The sequence below is a fragment of the Carcharodon carcharias genome, chromosome 1, assembly GCF_017639515.1.
Source record: "Carcharodon carcharias isolate sCarCar2 chromosome 1, sCarCar2.pri, whole genome shotgun sequence".
Lineage (NCBI taxonomy): Eukaryota > Metazoa > Chordata > Chondrichthyes > Lamniformes > Lamnidae > Carcharodon > Carcharodon carcharias.
In genome coordinates, this window is record NC_054467.1 from 72,592,494 (window position 1) to 72,610,159 (window position 17,666).

A 17,666-nucleotide genomic window follows, 5' to 3' on the forward strand; every position below is an offset into this window, starting at 1 on the left:
TCCAATTTGATTCTTCTTCGGAACTGAAGAGAGGCAGAAATGTGATGGGTTTTATGTGATGAGACTGACTTCCTACTCAGACCCCTTCCCACAACTCTTTTGCTGGTACTGATGACTGTATTGGCACCGCTCCCTGCTTTCATCCAGAACTGGAAAAATTCACCAGCTTTCTGTTTTTATTTCAGATCTCTAGCATCCTCAGTATTTTGTTTTTATTTTATGTATTACAACACAGGACTCAATAAAACTTGATGTTGAATTATCCCCTGGAGCCTGAATCACGCAAAAGTTATTGTTGATGGACTAACAATCCTTCATTGCAAGTGACCACAGTAAACAAATCCACTTTCATCTTGTTTGTATTACAATCCCTTCATGACTTTGTCTCTCTAGCTCTGTAACTTTTTCTTGTCCTTCAACATTTTCTTGACCTCTTTGGCCATCTTCATCCCAACACTGGCACCACATCCCCTAGGTCTTGAATTCCATTATCCCCTCCACCTTCTGCCCTTCCTTTAACCCCTCCTTCAAATCAAGATTTTGGTCACCTCTCCTAATATTCATTTTGTTGGCTTGGCATCGACTTTATTCTGTGAGGTGATTTGGGGCATTTTCCCTACATTGATACAAATTGGTATCATTGATTTAAAACATGGTGATCTATATTTGTAATAAAAAAACAAGAATTCCTACTTTCCTATCTCAAACAAATTGACATCTATTAAAACAGCAAAATAATTCATTAACAATTCATTTGTGGATTTTTTGCCAGTATTGCACAGCAGTTTCAACCCATATATTATTCAGAGTACACATACCTGGACACTGTAGCTATAAAGGATCAGAACAAAGCAACGGTCAATGTCCATGTTTTAGAGCTAAGTCAAGGGTAATGATAGTGTCAATGACTAAGGTTAGGCCAAGTACTGGTTAGTCAAGAGTTAGGTAAAGGACGGGCTTTACTTAGTGCCGTTTAGGAGAATGAGAGATTATTGAATTATTGAAACATAAGATTCAGAGTGGGTTTGACAGGGTAGATGCTGAGGATGTTTCCTCTCGAGACAATCTAGTGCTAAGGGGGCACCCTTGATAAGGGAGTCAAGGGTTATGGAGGACAGGAAGGAAAGTGGAGTTCAGGCCACAGTCAGATCAGCCATGATCTTATCGACTGGCGGAGCAACTTCGAGGCGGGTAGTGGCCTATTCCTGCTCCTATTTCTTATGTTCTAACGGGTTAAGGATAAGAGAAAAGGTCGCTCGAAGCATAGGGTTAGGGTAATGGCAGGGCTTAGGTCCAAAGTTGAAGCCGGCTCCCCTGTTGTCTGGTCCCTCTACTCTCTATCCCGGGGTATCTGTCTGGGTTGTCACTCACCTGAAGGAAGCAGGTTCCGGGCTCTGTGTGCTCCCGCACGGTCGCTCTGTACAATTGTTGTTCGAAGACTGGCTCGTTGTCGTTCACATCCTCGACGTGCAGCAAGACGGTGGCGGTGGAGGAGAGGGGCGGCTCGCCCAGGTCCCGGGCCACCACCAACAGGCGGATCACCTCATGGATCTCCCGGTCCAACCATGAAGCCGCCGTGGCCGTCGCGCTGATGAATCCCGTCAGCGGATCGATCTGAACAGGCTGCGCCGCTTCGTGCTCCAACATGGCGTACCTGACAGTGCCATTGGCGCCGTCATCCGGGTCCTGCGCGCGCACCCGCACCAGTACAGCCCCGTTGGCGGGAAGCGGGCCCTCGGGGACGCGCGCCGTGTACACATCGCGCTGGAACGCGGGCGCGTTGTCGTTGACGTCGGTGACGCGCAGGTCCAGCGAGAGCTGAGTGCGAAGCGGCGGCGAGGCCGAGTCGGCGGCGCTCAGGGTCAAGCGGTGCGAATCGCGCTGCTCACGATCCAGGCGGCCGCTCACACACAGCAGGTAGACGGAGCGGAGCGGGGACTCCAGCAGCTCGAAGGCGCTGCTCTGCTCTCCATCCTCCTCCTGCAGCCAGAGCCGCAGCTCACCGGCCGGCCCAAGGTCTGGGTCCCCCGCCGACACCCTGGCCACCAGGTGCCCCGGGGCCGCTGCCTCCGACACCTCGGCCTGGCCGCTCGGGCTTAGGTACAGGATGCTGATGGACGGCCGGTTGTCGTTGAGGTCGAGCAGCCGCACCGAGAGGAAGGCGCTGCCCAGCTCGGCCGGGGAGCCGTGATCCCGGGCTCGGATAACCAACTGGTGCCAGGCCTGGCTCTCCCGGTCGAGCACCTTCTGCACCCGGACCTCGCCGCTCCGGCTCTCGATGGTGAAGTGGCCGCTGGGGTCGCTTTGCCTCCGGTCAATCTCGTAGGTGATGAAGCCGTTGTTGCCTTGGTCCGGGTCGCTGGCCTGGAGCTGACAGACCCGGGTACCCGGGGCCGCATTTTCCCAAATCCAGGCTTCATACTCGGTCTGGTTAAAGCGGGGCGGGTTGTCATTCTCATCCAGGATGTTAATGTCTAGCTGCATCTTCCCCGTCTTGGGAGGAGTGTCCCCATCGAAAGCCTGGACGGTGAGGGAATAAAAGTCTCTGGTTTCCCGGTCCAGGGAGCCGCTGAGTACGAGGTCGAGACAGAGACTGTTGACCCCTTTCTCGGACTGAAGTCGAAATATCCCCGGGTTTCCTTGCGTGATCGCATAACCTTGGATGCTAAATCTTTCCGTGTCTGGGTCCCAGGCTTCGTCAAGTTGAAATCTTGTCCCTATCGGGGTTAGTTCCGAGATATTGAGCTGGACTTTCTCCCTCGGGAAAACCGGTGTGTGGTCATTTACATCCTTGACCAAGATCTCCACCTTGACCATCTGCCCCGTTAAAGTTACAGCTACAAATTCGTATCGATCTGTCGTCTCTCGGTCTAAGACTTTCGCTGTTTTTATAATTCCGGTGTCCACATCGATGTTCAGATCACTGAAAACAAGCGATTCTTCGCTTTCCGAAATGAAATAGCCATTGGCTCGTGTCTCGGTGGGGAAGACAGCGCTAATATCCCCCACCATAGTCTCCGGTGGTTGTCCCTCAACTACAGACAAACTCAATCTGTGTGATAGGATAACCTGACTAGTCCCCAAAAACAACACAGTTTGAATCAATAATCTGAGGCATTCATAGTAACAGTTTTTCCGATAATGACAATATGTTGTCATTTTTTTCTTTCTTCGGTGCTTTTTATATAATAAAATAAACGGAATAGTACTCTTCACCAAGAGGAATCAAACCGTCGCATGCTAAGCATCTACCTGGTATTTACATGTTTCCGATAATACAACACGTCAAAGCTGAACTTACGCAGAATGACCGTGGTGCTGAATTCCTGTGTTAGAATTTCAGGCGATTTGGCCTACAGTGTAAATTTTATCCAAGTCTATAATTTGTGTTTCTGTCTTCTTGCGTTTTCGCTGAGTCCCAACATATCATGATCACAATTTTTAGTCCTTAAACTCCAACTCTGCTCAGTCACTAGATTTTAAGACAAACTATAGTAGGTATTCGGTACCGAAGTTAAACTATTTCCTATTCTGATCCCTTCGGCTTCTTGCTTTCGCTGGCTGTCTTCTCGCTACTAATTACAGCGGCTGGCGTATGGAACATGTGACGACGAACCCCAGCTGGTTGAAGAAAGTAGTACAGAGTCGACCTGTGTTGCTTCTGATGAATTTAACGCTTAGTCTACATGAGAAGCTAATCGTGGCTCAGAACATAGAATCAATCAGCACAGAAGAAAGGCTATTCGGCTCATCATGTCTGGTGCATAGTCCTACACCACTCATCTCCATAGTCTTGTAAAGATTTCCTTTTTAATTACGTATCCAATTCCTTTTTGAAATTTACCACTCAAAGTGCTTCACCACCCTTAAAGGTTATGCATTCTGGATCATAGCAACCCGCTATCGAAATAAAAATCCTGGTTTACTCTGAATCTTTTGACAATTATCCTCAATCTGTCTCTTCTGGTGCCAGACCCCCTATCAGTGGAAACGTTTTCCACGTACTTCACCAAAACCTCTCATAATATCAGAAGGCTGCAATTCACTCTTCAACCTGAAAAGTAAATGGCTGCCTGGTGGAAAGAACTCCTTTGATCTGGAGTGTCTAAAGCCTGATTGGACTGTGTCTGGATAATAATAGTGCTTTCCCTGTTCTGTGGTTTCATTATTTAATGTGGTAAGATCCAATTTTCAAATGCTCAGTTTAGAGGTTTCAATAGGACTATGATTTTAGACATTCATTTTGATTTTTTTTTGCTCACGGATATGAGCACCTGCATTTATTCTCCATCTCTAGTTGTCCTGAGAAAATAGGTATCATCCTTGAACTGCTGCAGATCTCATTCTAAAGCTTTCCCTACAACGGTTTTAGGTTGGGAATTTCATTACCTTGAACAAACATCAATGAAGCAATGAATTTGAAAACTTGGAGGTGATGGTATTTCTGTGATGTTGTCGTTCAAACAGCCATCTGGTAGTACAGAACTTGAGTATTGCTGAAAAAAGAGATGTCGAAGCTTTTAGTCTTGCACTCATTGGACAATTAACAATTGGTTGGTAGAGGCAATGCCATGAATAATGCATCAATTGATGGTGACTGACAATTAACTGCCAAGCATTATCTGGAATTTAAACTAGACACTTGATCCTGATCAGTGAAGAAACAAGTCAAAAATTCTTTTCTTCCATTCTCAGGATGTGCGCATTGTTGGAAGAGCTAGTATTTATTAAGCATCCTAATAGTTGCCCTCAAGAAGATGGTGGTGGACTTTGTTCTTGAATCAGCGCTAGCAGTTTGATACAACTGAATGACTTGCTAGATCACTTCAGAGGGCAGTGTAAAGCCAGCCAGTTTGGTATGAGACTTGAGTAGCATATAATCAGAGTCCATTTGCCAACCAATCAGCAGTCTCATACAGTATAAATTGTTTTCCCCTTATATTGATTTTCTAGTGAAGTGCCCTGATGAGTGCAAGCTGAAAAGCTTTGACATCTCTCTTTTTTATGCAATATGTTGTTCTTGTTTTTCTCAGTGGTAGCGGTCACAGAGCTGGGAGATGCTAATGAAGTAAGCTTAATGGATTGCTGTAATATGTCTTATAAGTAGTATGCTTGTGGCCATATTGTGCACATGTTGGAGAAACTGGATATTGAATTTACTAGTGATGGTACCAATTAAGCTGACTTTCATCCAAGCCTTCAACTTCCTGAATGTTGACTTTGCTGTATCCATCCAAGTAAGTGGTGAGAGTTCTATTCCGCTGCTGATTTGAGTTTTGTAGATGGTGGCAAAACTTTGAGGGGTCAGAGAATGAGTCACTAATTGGAAAATATCAGGTCTCTGCCCTATTGTTATAGCCACATTGTTAAAATTACTGTTCCAAAATGATCTTCAAAATCTTTTGATTGTGTAATTAAATAGCATGTAAACAATTCTTTTTTTTTCGATTCTCAGGATGTGCATATTGTTGGAAAAGCTGGTATTTAGGAATCCTAATAGTTGCCCTCAAGAAGATGGTGGTGGACTTTGTTCTTGAATCAGTGCTAACAGTTTGATACAACTGAATGACTTGCTAGATCACTTCAGAGGGCAGTTAAAAGCCAGCCAGTTTGGTATGAGACTGGAGTAGCATATAAGCCAGACCAGGTAAGGGCAGCAGGTTTCCTTCCCCAAAGGGCATTATGAACTAATTGGATTTTCATGGTCACTAGCTTTAGTTTGAACAATATAGTTAGATAGTGTGATGCTTGTCTTTTGGAAAGAGTAGACGTTCATTCTGGATGGCCATTGCAATATTTGGTAGAAAATACCTCAGAAAAGGTAATTGTTAATCTTGAGGCATGCTGTTTCTTTTATAGTACAGAATAGTATAATTTTTTTGTATCCTAGAGAAATGGTGATAAAAGAAAAAGCGAGTGCTAAAAATGGGAATAAGAGAAGAAATTTGGAAGGAATATCAAAGCCAACAGAACAAGGTGGTTACAATTATATTAGGAAAAAGTGGGTGGTCAGCAGCAATATGGGCTCCTTGAAAACCGGTATTGTAAATGAAAATAAGGAAATGGTAGAGATGTTGAATAGTTACTTTGTGTCAGTTTTTACAGTAAAGAAAGAGGTTAGTATGCTGGACATCTCAAAGAAACACTATCAAATTGGGGATGGGGACTCAAAAAAATTAAGGTAAACAAAATAACTAATGAAGAAAATAATGATACTAAAGAGTGACAGATCCCCAGCACTAGATGGTTTCCAACCCAGGGTTTAAAGGAAGCAGGTGAGAACATTGAAAAAACCTGTCTATTATCTTCCAAACCACTTAGTTATGAACTGTTCCTTTAGATTTGAAAATTGCACGTGCTACTTCGCTATTTAAGAAAGATGAAGAGGAAAACCATAAACCAGTTGTAGACCAGATAGCCCAACATAGGCAGAAAGGGGATGGGTGACCACCAGGCAGAGTAGAAGGCAGGTAGTATAGCAGTCCCTTGTAGCAGTCCCCCTCTCTGACAGATATACCATTTTGGATACTGTTGGGGGAGATGACTTCTCGGGAAAGCAGCAGGAACCAAATCCATGGCACCATGGGTGGCTCAGTTGCACAAGAGTGGAGGAAGAAGAAGGCTATAGTGATAGGGAATTCAATAGTAAGGGGAACAGACAGACATCTCTGCAGCTGAAAAAGAGACTACAGGATGGTATGTTGCCTCCCTGGTGCCATGGTCAAGGATGTTTCAGAGAGGCTACAGGGCATTCTGAAGGGGGAGGGTGAACAGCCAGTGGTCATGGTACATATTGGTATCAATGAAATAGGTTAAAAAAGAGGGATGACATCCTACAAGCTGAATATAGGGAGTTAGGATGTAAATTAATAAGTAGGACCATATAGGTAGTAATCTCAGGATTACTAACAGTGCCATGTGCTAGCGAGAGTAGAAATAACAGGATATATCAAATTAATATGTGGCTGAAGAAATGGTGTAGGGGGGAGAGATTCAGATTCCTGAGACATTGGGACCAGTCTTGAGGAAGGTCAGACCAGTACAAACAGGACGGGTCTAGGCAAGACCCGGGGGGTTGTTTGGAGAGGGTGGGGGGGGGTTGCTGTTTGCTGGTGTGGTCGGGGAGAGTTTAAACTAGAATGGCAGGGGGATGGGAACCCGAGCAGGGAGGCAGAGGAAGGGCAAACAAGGATAGAAACAAAGGACGGAAAAGTAAGAAGCAAAAGTGGAAGGCAGAAAAAATAAGGACGAAAAACAAATGGGGTCATAGTGCAAAGTAAAGCCAAGATGACTAACAAGGTTAAAAAGACAAATCTAAAGGCATGGTATCTTAATATGCGGAACATTCGCAATAAGGTAGATGAATTAACAGTGCAAATAGATATAAATGGTTATGATATAGTTGTAATTATAGAGACATGGCTGCAGGGCGACCAAGGATGGATCCAGGGGTATTCAATATTTAAGAAGGACATACAAACAGGGAAAGGAGGTGAGGTAGCATTGTTAGTAAAGGAGGAAATCAATACAATAATGAGGAAGGATATTGGCGCGGAAAATCATGACGTGGAATCTGGGTGGAGATAAGAAACACCAAAGGGCAGAAAACGTAGGTGGGGAGTTATCTATAGGCTCCCAAACAGTAATGGAGATGTAAGGGAAGGCATTAGCAGGAAATTAGAGATGCGTGCAATAATGATACAACTGTAATCATGGGTGACTTTAATCTACATATAGATTGGACAAACCAAATCAGCAATATTACTGTGGAGGAGGATTTCCTGGACTGTGTGCATGATGGTCTTTTAGACCAATAGGTTGAGGAACCAACTAGAGAGCAGGTTATCCTAGACTGGGTATTGTGCAATGAGAAAGGATTAATTAACAATCTTGTTGTGCGGGGTCCCGTGGGGAAGAGCGACCATAAAATGATAGAAATGTTCATTAGGATGGAGAGTGAAGAAGTTGAATCCCAAACTAGGGTCCTGAATCTAAATAAAGGGAACTATGAGGGTATGAGGCATGAGTTGTCAATGATGGATTGGGGAACCGTAATAAAATTGTTGAAAGTGGATAGGCAATGGCTAATATTTAAGGAATGTATGCATGAATTACAACAATTATTTCTTCCTGTCTGGCTCAAAAATAAAACAGGAAAGGTGGCTCAACCTTGGCTTACAAAGGAAATTAGGGATAGTATTGGATCCAAAAAGGAGGCATATAAAATTGCCAGAAAAAGCAGCAAGCCTGAGGATAGGGAGCAGTTTAGAATTCAGCAAAAGTGGACAAAAAGATTGATCAAGAAGGGGAGTAAACTTGCAAGAAACATAAAAGCTGACTGTTAAAGCTTCTATAAATATGTGAAGAGAAAAAGATTAGCAAGGACAAACGTAGGGCCCTTACAGTCAGAAAAAGGGGGAAATTATAATGGGGAACAAAGAAATGGCAGAAGAATTGAACACATATTTTAGTTCTGTCTTCACAAAAGAGGATACAAATAATTTCCCTGAGATATTAGGAACCAAGGGTCCAGTGAGAGGAAAGAATTGAAGAAAATCAGTATTAGTAAAAAAAAAATGGTACTAGAGAAATTAATGGGGTTAAAGGATAAAAAATGCTCAGGGCCTGGTAATCTACATCCTAGAGTACTAAAGGAAGTGGCCCTGGAAATATTGCATATATTGGTGGTCATCTTCCAAAATTCTATAGACTCTGGAGCAGTTCCTACAGATTGAAGGGTGGCAAATGTAACCCCACTATTTAAAAAAAGGAGGAAGAGAAAAATCTTGCAGATCAGTTAGCCTAACATCAGTTGTGGGGAAAGTGCTAGAGTCTTATTATAAAAGATGTGGTAACAAAACACTTGGAAAGCATTAACAGGATCAGACAAATTCAGCATGGGTTTATGAAAGAGAAATTATGCTTAACGAATCTTCTGGAGTTTTTTGAGGATGTAACTAGTAGAATAGATAAGGGAGAACCAACGGATGTGGTGTATTTGGATTTCAAGAAGGCTCTTGATCAGGTCCCATGTAAGAGGCTAGTGGGCAAAATTAAAGCACATGGGATTGGGGGTAATATACTGGCATGGATTGAGAACTGGCTGACAGAAACAGAGCGTGGAAATAAATGGGTCTTTTTTCGGGCAGCAGACAGTAACTAGTGGTGTACTGCAATTATCAGTGCTTGGGCCCCAACTGTTCACGATATATATATAAATGACTTGGATGTGGGAACCAAATGCAATATTTCCAAGTTTGCTGACAACACAAAACCCCAGGGCAGGGTTGTGAGTTGTTAGGAGGATGCAAGGAGGTTTCAGGGTGATTTAGACAAATTCTGTGCGTGGGCAAACACATGGCAGATGCAGTATAACGTGGATAAATGTGAAGTTATACGCTTTGGTGTGAAAAACAGAAAGGCAGAGTGTTATTTAAATGGTGATATATTGGGAAATGTGGATGTACAAAGGGATCTGGGTGTCCTTGTACACCAGTCAATGAAAGTGAACAGGCAGGTGCAGCAAGCAATTAGGAAGGCAAATAGTATGTTGGCCTTCATTGCAAGAGGGTTTGAGTTCAGAAGTAGGGATGTCTTACTGTGGTTATACAGGGCCTTGGTGAGACCACGCTTGGAGTATTGTATGCAATTTTGGTCTTCCTGCCTGAGAAAGGATACATTTGCCATAGAAGGAGAGCAGCGAAGGTTCACTAGGCTGATACCGGGGATGGCAGTTCTGTCGTATGAGGAGCAATTGGTTCGACTGGGCCTGTATTCACTAGAGTTTAGAAGAATGAGATGGGATCTGATTGAAATGTATAAAATTCTAAGAGGACTAGACAGACTGGATGCAGGGAGGATGTTTCTCCTGGCTGGGGAGTCTAGAACCAGGGGCCACAGTCTCAGGATACGGGGCAGACCACTTAGGACTGAGATGAGGAAAGATTTCTTCACTCTCAGCTCCCGATCTTTTTAAATCTCCGCTCTGACTCTCTGCCCCCGCTCTTTTTAAATCTCCGCTCTGACTCTCGGCTCTCGCTCTTTTTAAATCTCCGCTCTGACTCTCGGCTCCCGCTCTTTTTAAGGAAGTAGAGAATTTGAAGAGGATTAACCCCTCCACAGGATGGCCGTGGCACTGGAAACCTCCTGAGCCCTCCAGACTAGCTGCTGTCAAGCCATTCAGGCTTGGCATTCATTGGGGATACTGGTAGTGGGACCAATCAGCTCACAAATGGACTTTTAGTTATGCAGATTGACTACCCACTGATGCCGGAAAGGTAGCCTCTGCCGGTGTTGATCTGCCTCCAGGAAGATTGCCCGGAGGCGGGAATGCATCAAGCTGCTAACACGACATGCATTTTTCTGAAATTCTTTCTGGTGCTGCTTGAAGCTTGCTCCCATGGGACCAGGACGATTACTTCTTCAAAGAGCTGACCCAGACAAGATGGGCCGAATGGCTTCCTTCTGTGTTGAATTGTTCCATGTTTTTGTAGAATCTTAAACAAACGACTGAGAAACAGCTCTTGACTCAAAGATTGGAGCTGAAAATACAACACATTACTATTTACTGTTAGAAATAGCCTGAAAGAAAGGTAATGGCAAAAAACAAAACAAAAGCAAGTCAACCCACAAAGGGACAAGGTAAAAGTGGCATTGAAGGGAAATTTGCTTTAACTGTTACTATGAATGTTTATTGATTAAGTAGTTTAGCTCCTTAAGTAGTTTAGTTTTATTAGTGTTGCTCAGACCACCTTCAAAAAGATTCAAGTGCATGTGAAAGCATATGTGAAAGAGACAATTTCTCATTTAGACTATAATTGTTCCTATGGTCACACACATGGGTTGCACTATCATACAGTTTAGTAAAAAGATTCCAGTTAACCTCCATAAGATATAGGAAAGGAAGTAGGCCATTCAGCCCATCAAGTCTGCTCTGCCATTCAATGAGATCATGGCTGATCTGCTAATCCTCAACTCCACTTTCTTGCCTTTTCCCCATATTCCTTGATTCCCTTACAGATTAAGAATCTATCTCAACCTTGAATATATTTAATGACCCAGCTCTACAGCCCTCTGTGGTATAAAGAATTCCACAGATTCACTACCCCCTGAGAGAAGAAATTCCTCCTCACCTCTGTCTTAAATGGATGACCCCTCACTCTGAGATTATGCCCTCTGGTCCTAGGTTCTCCCAGAAGGGGAAGCAGCATTTCAGCATCCACCCTGTCAAGCCTCTAAGAATCTTATGTTTCAGTAAGGCTGCATCTCATTCTTCTAAAGTCCAGTGAGTACAGGCCCAACCTACTCAACCTTTCCTCATAAGAAAATCCCTCCACACCTGGGATCAACCTGGTGAACCTTCTATGGACTGCTTCCAATGCCAGTATATCTTTCCTTGGATAAGGGGACAAAAACTGTTCACAGTATTCTAGGTGTGGTGTAACTAGTAACTTGTATAGTTTTAGCACGACTTCCCTATTTTTATACTACATTCCCTTATTTATCTTCTCTATTACCTGCTGAACTTGTATGCTAGCTTTTTGTGATTCATGCACGAGGACACCGCCCCCCCCCCCCCCCCCCCCACCACCGTCAAATCACTCTGTGCTGCAGCTTTCTGCAATCTTTATTTAAATAATATTCTGCTCCTCTATTACTCCTGCCAAAGTGCATAACCTCACATTTCCCCACATTATATTTCATCTGCCAAATTTTTGCTCACCCACTCAACCTGTCTATATTCCTCTGTAGACTCTTTGTGTCATCCTCACCATTTGCCTTCCCATCTATTTTTGTGTCATCCACAAATTTGGTGATATTACATTCACTTCCCTCATCCAAGTCATTAATATATATTGTAAATAATTGTGGCCCAGCACTGGTCCCTGTGGCACTCCACTTGTTAAATGTTGCCATCCTGAAAAAGCTCCCCTTATCCCAACTCTGTCTTTTATTAGTTAGCCAATCTATCCGTGCTAATATACTACCCCAAACACCATGGGCTGTTATCTTTTTAAGTAGCTTTATGTGCGGTACCTTATCGAAAGCCTTTTGGAAATCCAAATATATTACATCTACTGGTTTCCCATCATGTATTCTGCTTGTTACCTCCTCAAAGAATTCTAATAAATTTGTCCAGCATGATTTCCCCTTCATGAAGCCATGCTGACCCTGCTTGATTAGATTATGCATTTCTAAATGCTCTGCTATTACATCCTTTATAACAGATTCTAACATTTTCCCAATGACGAATATTAGACTAACTGGCCTATAGCTACTTGTTTTTTATCTCCCTCCCCTTTTGAATAAGGGTGTTACATTGGCAGTTTTCTAATCCTCTGGCACTTTTCCAGAATCTAAGAATTTTGGAAGATTACGACCAGTGCATCCACTATTTGTGTAGCTACTTCCTTTAATATCCTAGGATGCAACCCATCAGGACCAGGGGACTCATTGGCCTTTAGCCTCACTAATTTCCCTAGTACTTTCCCTTTAGTGATAGTTATTGTATTTATTTCCTTCGCCACTTTTGTCCCTTGATTATTTAGTATTTTTAGAATGCTATTAGTGCCTTCTACCATGAAGACTGATGCAAAGTATTTATTCAACTCCTCTGCCATTTCCTGGTTCCCCATTATTATTTCCCCAGCCTCATCTTCTAAGGGGCCTATGTTCACTTTGTCCTCTTTCTTCCTTTTAATATATTTAAAGAAGCTCTTACTGTCTATTTTATATTACTTTCTAGATTACCGTCAAAGTTTATTTTCTCCCTCTATTGTTTTTTTGTTCATCTTTTATTGGTTTTTAAAACTTTCCCAATCTTATGGTTTACCACTAATCTTTGCCACATTTTCCATTTTTTCTTTGAATTTGATACTATCCTTAACTTCCTTGGTTAACCATGATTGGTTTACTCCTTTCCTAGTATCCTTCTTCCTCATTGGGATATATCTTTGTTGTGGGTCATGAACTATTTTCTTAAACGTCTGCCAATGTTCATCAACTGTCTTTTCTTCCAAACACCTTTCCCAGTCCACTCCAGTCAACTTTGCACTTATTTCTTTGTAATTATCCTTATTTAAGGTTAGCACAGTTGTTTCCAACCTAAGTTTCTCACTCTCAAACTGAATGCTAAATTCTACCATGTTATGGTCACAGTTTCCTAGGGGATCTTTTACTCTGAGATCAATTATTAAACTTGCCTCATTACACATTACCAGATCCAAAATAGCCTGATTCCTGTTTGGATCCACAACATATTGTTCTAAGAAGCTGTCCAGAATACACTCTACGAATTCTTGCTGATGGCTTCCTCTGCCAATTTGACTTTCCCAATCTCCACGAAGATTCCCTATAAACTAAAGTGACATCAGCACAGGAGAAGCAGCTGATTGCCGAGTAGCTGGTGAGTCTTTTTTTTTAAGTAACAAGTTTAATAGTCTAAGAAATAGAGGTATGGCAGGGCAGCTCAGACTCTGGGGCATGCATCCTGTTTCATGTGGGAACTCCAGGATGCTTATCTCCTGGACAACCACATGTGCACGAAGTGTTGTCAGCAGAAGGTGTTCCAGCACTGATTTGCAGAGCTTGAACAGCAACTGGCATCACTGACACATCCGCGAGAATGAGAGTTTTGTGGGTAGCACGTTTTTCGAATAAGTCACCCTGCAACTTAAGGGTATGCAAACATGTATGGGTGACTGCCAGACAGTCAAGAATGACCAGGCAGGTAGTGCAGGAGTCCCCAGAGTGCATCTCCACTCTCCAACTGTATTCTGTCCTGAATACTGGTGAGTCTTGATTCCTCTGGGGTATGCAGCCAGAGCCTCGTGCACGGCTCCATGAGTGGCTCACCTTAATAGGGGCAGGAAGAAGTTTGAAAAAGGCATTCATGATAGAGAACTCGATATTTGGGCACAGACTCACTGTGGCCGCAGACCTGAATCCAGGATGGTATGTTGCCTCCCTAGTGCAAAGGTCAAAGATGTCATTGAGCAGGTGTAGGACAGCTGGGAGGGAGGAGGATGAGCAGCCAGCGGCCATGGTCCGTTTCAGTACCAATGATGATAGAAAGAGGGATGAGATCCTGCAGGCAGAGTTTAGGAAGCTAAGGAAGGAATGAATAAACAAGACCAGAAAGGTAGTAACCTCCCGATTGCTTCCAGTATCAAATGCTAGCGAGTATGAAAATAAGAAGATAGAGCAGATAAATGTGTGGCTGGAGAGATGGTGCAGGAGGGAGGGCATTAGACTCCTGGGACATTGGGACTAGTTCTTGGAGAGATCGGTTCTACACAGGCTGGACAGGTTGCACTTGAATAGAACTGGGCTCAATGTCCTTGTGGGGCCATATGCTAGTGCTACTGGGGAGGGTTTTAACTTGACAGGGATGTGGGAACCAGAAGTAATATTAGAGAAAAATAAAGTTGCCTAGAGAACTGGGAAAGACAGATGGCCCTGTAGTAGGAAATACTAAGTTATTAGGTGGGGCCAGAGTAAGAAGGAATGTAATAAGATGTAAATTAGATTTACTGTGCATATGTGTGAATGGAGAGTGGTAAATAAGGTTCGTGAGCTGCAAGCACAGGTAGCCACGTTGAAATATGGTATTTGGTTAGATCTAAGAAACAATGGAGGTACCATCATATTGCTGGGTATATTCTATAGGCCATCAACAAATGGGAAAGATATAGAGGAACACATTTGTAAGGAAATTACAGAGAGATGCAAGAATTGTAGAATAGTTATAATGGGGGAACTTTAATTATCCTAATATGGATTGGAATAATAATAGTGTAAACGGCAGAGAGGGGCAAGAGTTCCTAGAGTGTGTTCTGGAGAATTTTCTAGATCATGTTTCCATTCCAATGAGGAAAGAGGCATTGCTGGATCGAGTTCAGCTGAATGAGGTGGGTCAAGTAAATCAAGTGTCAATAGAAGACCATTTAAGGGACAGTGATCATAGTATCATAAGATTTAGGTTAGCTATGGAAAAGGGGAAGGAGCAAACCAGGGTAAAAATGATTAACTGGGGAGAGTCAACATCAGTGGGGTGAGAATGGATCTGGCCCAAAGAAACAGGAATCACAGCTTAGCTGGTAAAACTATAATGGAACAATGGGCTGCTGTTAAAGAATAGCTAGTTCAGGTACCATCAAGGTACATTCCCATGAGGAGGAAAAGTACAGCAAACAAGTCTAGAGTCCCCTGGATGATGAAAGAAATAGAGAGTAAGATGAAGTAGAAAAATATCTGATGAACAATACAATTGAGAACCAGTCTGAATATGGTAGGTTCAGAGAGGAAGAAGTTTAAGAATTTTCAGCGCTACGGTGAAAAGGCAGTGGAATGACAATGGCTCATTGTTCCTGACGCAGTACGGACACAACAGATGATTTCCTTCTGTGCTGTAACCAGTCCATGCAAGTTAGAACATCCCTAAATATAAGATATTAAAACTACTTACACAAGTGATTTGCACTGTTGTACTAGAGTACTTATAGTGGACCGTTATTGTATCTATAATTCCTGTCTCACTTATGTCTATTTCCATCATCTCCATAACCATTATCACTTAAATAGTTAGAACCACACTCCTTAGCTGAAATCCCCTTCCCCCACCTACTGAGCATTCTACTGGTAGCAGGACATAGCCTTCTCCTCTGAGTACATCACCCACCCACCCATACTGAACATCACTTTGTTGTTTGGACCCAAATTCCCTCATCTCTTCCACCCGCCGCCCGCCCCCCCCCCCCCCCCCCCCCCCACCACTCCCCACCGGGCTCCCTTATCATCCCTCATTTCTCCCTAATCCCCCTCTCACTCCATCTCTTTGCCAGTGTCCCTCTTCTCATCTGTAGCTTCTCCCTCCCATTTTCAATCAAACGTTATCTGACTCTAGGCGTCATTACAGCCTTGGTCCAAACATGGACAAAAGCCAATTTTCAGAGTTGAGGTGAGAATGACTGTCCATGACATCAGGGCAGCATTTGACCAATTGAGACATCGAGCCCTTGCAAAATTAAAGTCATTGGGAATCAGGGGATAACACTCCACTGGTTGGAGTCATACCTGACACAAAGGGTGGTGTATGTGGTTATTGGAGGCCAATCACCTCAGCCACAAGATATTACTGCAGGAGTTCCTCAGGGGTAGTGTCCTAGACCCAACAATCTTCAGCTGCTTCATCAATGACCTTTCCTCCATCAGAAGTGGAGATGTATGCTGATGATTGCACTATTTCAGCACCATTGGCAACCCTCAGATACTGAAACAATTTGTGTCTACATTCAAAACCTGGGCAATATTCAGGCCTCGACTAATAAATGGCAAGTAACATTCACACCATACTAGACAATAGCAATCTCCAACAAGAGAGAATCTAGCCATCTCTCCTTGATATTCGATGGCATTCCATTCACTAAATCTGCACCATCAACATCCTGGGAGTTACCATTGACTAGAAACTTAACTGGACCACCTATATAAATACTGTGGCTACAAGAGCAGATGAGAGGCTGGGAATTCTGCAGCCACTAACTCATTACCTGATTCCGCAAAGAAGGTCCGCCATCTATAAGGCACAACTCAGGACTGTGATGAGTGCAGCTCCAAAGCTATTCAAGAAGCTCATCACCATCCAAGACAAAGCAGCACACTTGATTGGCACTCCATCAACCATCTTAAACATTGACTTCCTTCACCATGGATGCACCATCGCAATAATGTACCATAATGCATCTTCCATATCCGCAACCTGTACTACCTAGAAGGAAAACCACCACCACCTGCAAGTTTCTGTCCAACTCACACACCATCCTGACTTACCATTCCTTTACCAACACTGGTTCAAGATCCTGGAACTTCCTAACAGTACTGTGGGTGTTCCTATACCACATAGACTGCAGTGGTTCAAGAAAGCAGCTTACCATCACCTTAAGGGCAATTAGAGATGGACAATAAATGTTCCCATGAATACATTTTTAAAATTACCCACCCTCTAATCCTTCTTGACCTGAATATTGCATTTGATCCCCTTGTCATAAATCAACTAGTTATATATTAAAAGCAGTGGAAATTAATATTCTATTTGGATTCCAGCTGCAGATAGTGCTCTGAAATGACATGATAGGTTAACTCCTATGGCTTGCTATACTACATATGTGTCTAACCTCCCACTATCCTATTTTCAATAGCATAACTAAGTTTCTGAACCCCAGGATCATCATTTGAACACTAGCTTCATTTCCCCAGTCAATTTGTGTCCAAAATTTTTTCTTGCTAATCAGTTTCTCCATCCTCACCTTCAACACTGCCCCCGAGAGCATTTCATTGGCTGTCCTTCAATTCAAGGATGACATCTACTCAGGGTTGCGAGTTTCTGCTGTGGATCTTCATGTGACTGAACAGGCCAATTCTCAACCCAAAAATCTTTGGGCACATGGGACAGGGTGTCCCAAGAGGTAGTGGGATCCGGAGTGCAGGATTTGCTTCCTTTTCTTTCCTACTCTGCCACCACTCTGCCTGATCATTAAGGCTTTTGGACTCAAAGTATGATACAGCTTGATGGACAAGTTGTCGCCATTTTCAATGATTGTTAGCAAACTCCTCCCAATCATTAAGGCCAATGCTGCCAAACTTCAAGGATAACTTCAGAATGTCTT

At 43.2% G+C, this 17,666-nt stretch overlaps 1 protein-coding gene across 1 annotated transcript in view; it reads right to left on the minus strand.

Annotated features, from left to right (window-relative positions):
* Positions 1–3,554, minus strand: part of dchs2 (dachsous cadherin-related 2) — a 161,793-nt gene extending 158,239 nt beyond the window's left edge. The window contains exon 1 of the mRNA XM_041178823.1: positions 1,372–3,554. Within this exon, the coding sequence (XP_041034757.1) occupies positions 1,372–3,159 (1,788 nt within the window). The 5' untranslated portion in view covers positions 3,160–3,554. The remainder of the gene's footprint in view (positions 1–1,371) is intronic.
* Positions 3,555–17,666: the final 14,112 nt, after the last annotated feature.